General features: G+C 36.5%; 1 protein-coding gene across 1 annotated transcript in view; it reads right to left on the bottom strand.

The window, feature by feature from the left end:
- CMTR1 (cap methyltransferase 1) overlaps positions 1-3,639 on the bottom strand; it is a 53,976-nt gene that overhangs the window by 4,936 nt on the left and 45,401 nt on the right. Inside the window, exon 24 of the mRNA XM_083349337.1 lies at positions 921-3,526. Coding sequence (XP_083205463.1) covers positions 3,391-3,526 — 136 coding nt within the window. The 3' untranslated portion in view covers positions 921-3,390. The remainder of the gene's footprint in view (positions 1-920; positions 3,527-3,639) is intronic.

The raw sequence follows: 3,639 nt of genomic DNA, 5'->3' as shown, positions 1-3,639 counted from the left end.
TCTGTTGATTTAAATCCTTTTTCCTTAACATAATTTAAATATTAGGACTCTGCACATTTTAGAAATGACTTGCAAAAAGTACTTCAAACCAGATGTGATCCGAGCCCTTCTCTATACATTAAAGCACCTTATTTTTCAATCTTCTGCATAAACCTAAAAAAGATACTACAGCCTTAAGGAGTCAACTCATCAATAGTGACTATCACTCTTCAAGCAGCCTCCCCAGCAATGTAGTCAAGCATTTTGAAGATAAAACCTTATTTTGCCCAAATATCAGTTATACAAAGCGAAAGAACTATTTCCGAAAGTCTGTTAAAACTAGCAAAGCACCCATTTCAAGTGCTAAATGTGCCCTACTCTTCAGTTACTGATAGTCTATTCATGCATGCCCAAGTGGTATGCATAAGCAGACTTTCAGATAACTTTGAAGGAGCCATGTGAGGCTTCCAAAGGACATGGTACTTCAAGGTTTTGAGTAGAGCTGCTTTGGACATAGTTGAGTGGGCATTTATTTCAAATCTATATATACCCCAACTGTATACTCACAAGGGCCACAAAAATAATTGTTCTAATTTCACTGATCATCTGACCCTTTTCTGCAATCACTTAACAAATTATAAAGCTAGATAGGAAAAAACATGTTGATGTATTTATATATTGCAAATAAAAAGGGCATATTTAAGTTTTATCCAGAAGAGCCCATTTTCTGTGCAGTGTTCTTTCAACTGCATTTCCTAAAATTTGACTCCTACAGATTGGTTACGCAGAAGCTGCCTGTTTTCTGATGGGGTTTTGGCTCTATAAGGGAAACACATATTTTTTACCCCAAATTTAAGCTTTTAAAACAGTTTTTCTGTTTCTTCCTAATGTTATCCCCAGTTCCACCCTATGAAGCAGGTTGGGCTGAAACAATGGCAGACCTAAAGTCATGCGGGGAGCTCCAGAGTCAGATGGTGCCAAAACGTGTTCTTCCTGAGCCAGGGATTTATCACAAAGAGCTGGAATATTTAAGCCAAAAAGAAAACACATTTCTAAATTATAAGGATTGTATTGGCAATGCAGACAAAAACAGACAAGAAATTATCACAACTGGTACATGGGTTCAAAGAACACTAAACATTTCTTTCAGCAAAACATTTTTATCTCCTTCCCCTCACCTCAACCCTTCACATACCAGTAGGAGAACAAAAACCAGTTGAACCATCCACTGATCAAATCTAACTTTCTCTTTGTACTCTGGACATTTGGGCTCTGAATCAACATGAAGTCATTTTTCAGGACTGCTATAAATTTTTCTTTAAGGTTTCTAGGCACACACACTTTTAAGATTTTTAAATCCCTTAAATAGTTTCCCTAGAAGGCCACAAACCAAGGCCTTTAGTTACAGCTAAAGTGAATAAAGTAAAAGCAGATAATTTGTGTACCACTGAGACTCCATATACAACCTTATCTGCCAATCGCTCTTTAATAACAGACTAAAATCAGTCTTGCAATGAAATCTTCCTTCTGAAATATTCTAACCTGCGATGAGCTTCTTAACTAGAAATATAACCTGAAAAATTGATAACACCTTTTGTATGTAAAGCAAAATGACTCTTTAACCAATTGCTTGCATCATGATAGGAAAAAAATGACAAAGCCTCATCAAATTATTTTAAAACCAACGCTATGAACTGCAGATGTCAGAAATTTAATCATCATCATTTCCTATTGCAAATAAACACTCAGTTTGCTGTTTTATCTTTTAATCTGCTCAGGCCAACAATCATATTGTATGGGAAGGCAATTTGTTTTGAAACATGGCCCATTCTTGCCAAAAGAATCCTAAAACTAAATCTTTTGTTTTGGAACTCTCAAAAGAGATTTAGCAAATCTAAAACCCGATTTTCCAATATTAAGTGCTTTTGTATACTTCAGCCTTTGAGAGAAATGGGGAGCTTTAAACTTCCATTCTTCCTGATAATATTTTTTTTCAATAGAGGAATCTAGAAACAAGATGGCATGAGATGGTGGCAATTGAACTACATAACTGATATTGTTAAAATGCAGTAATAACCTATACTATTCTTGAAGTGACTGTGAAAACTAGAATTATTTATTTTAGCTAAGATTAAGATTTACTGGCAGTGGGCAAGCATTCTGAATTCAAAATATTTTGAGTTCAAAACAGTGATTTCAACCATTCTAAAAGTGTTCTGAGTTTGAAATATCCCATTATAAGCATAAAACTTGAGGCAAAATTGTTTTGAAACTTGAACAGTTCCAGTAAGGTTAGAACAATCATTCTAAACTAAGAACAATTCTTTTAATCTCAAAGCTTCTTGAATTCAAATATTTTTCCCATTTCTACAGCATGTAGAATTTAAAATTTCTCCTGCGCTAGTCAACTTCAATGGAGATAAAATCTATACAGAAACTTCTACTTTCCTACGTCAAATCTGGTTTTGACCATTTTCTTTAGGAGCTGAGACCTGGCTGATGCCTTCACTTACAGGACAGTCACATTTATTTAAGACACAGCCCAGGCACCACTCACTCAATTACAAAGTCAATATCTTCCTACCAATGTGTGCAAAGATTCAGTTTTAAATTTCTGCAGGCCAAAAGATGATCTCTTTAGAAGTATGCAGCTTTTTACATCTAATCTATATAGTTCCTCTAAAGCCAATTCTCTAAATTGAAAATCTTTACTTTCTGAAGGGAAAGTATTGGGTATAGAATTCAGAGGAAAAAATACTTGGGACTGGCATATTTGAAGGTGGAGAGTGAAAAAAGCATAATATATTTACTTGCATAGAAGCATAAAACTCCAACGTTGATGAGAGTCACATGTTATGTAGACAGCAAGCGTACCTAAGTTATTAATTCAAAAACTACCTGTCTGGTTCCTTCCTGCTAAGACCTGACCTCTCAAAATATCTAGGCTGCACCCACAAGCCAAATTACAAAAAACCAAATACGCTTCCCAGTGAATTCACAGAGAAAGGAACAAGAAGGATTACTAAAAGTATATTCATTTTTCTGTCCTCCTTTAAGTAGTTCTGTCAAAAGCTGTCTGGCCTCCCATTTTACAAAATGCCACCTGTTCAGTGCATCCTCTTCTTTTGTTGCCTACTAGTAGAGCTCAGAGGTCCGGGTGAGGGGGGAAGCCCTAGAAGATCCAGTGATGATCCATTCAGAAGAACGTGCACTGCTCCAGTCTTTATGTGGCCAGGAAGCAGGTACTTATATACTGCACTGTTTCCAATCCAAAGCTTTCTCCTATTTCTCTTGGACTGAGTCCTTATCATCCAATCGAACCATTTTGAAAACTGTTTTTCTCCATGGCTCCCTGCTGAATATTCCACGCCTGGGTCATTCCCCACACCCTGCGATACGATGAGAGAGTAATCACTGGGTAAAATGTTGTCTGATGAAGGACAGAACAGTTTCTTTTGATAGTTTCTCTGAATCTTCTTTGTTCGGAGAGTCGTGCATTTTGACACCATCATCCCATTCCCAGAAGAGGCGACCGAAGTAACAGATGCTGCATGCAAAAAAAAGACACAAAACAGTAAAAATATTTGGCCCAACCAATGGAATGACAATGCTTTTATTTCATTGGTAGATTAATATCCATCCTTTCCAACAGGACCATCA

Source organism: Vipera ursinii (genome assembly GCF_947247035.1).
Source record: "Vipera ursinii genome assembly, chromosome: 1".
Classification (NCBI taxonomy): domain Eukaryota; kingdom Metazoa; phylum Chordata; class Lepidosauria; order Squamata; family Viperidae; genus Vipera; species Vipera ursinii.
The sequence above is the reverse complement of the archived record's forward strand: the minus strand, read 5'-3'. Positions and strand labels throughout refer to the sequence as shown.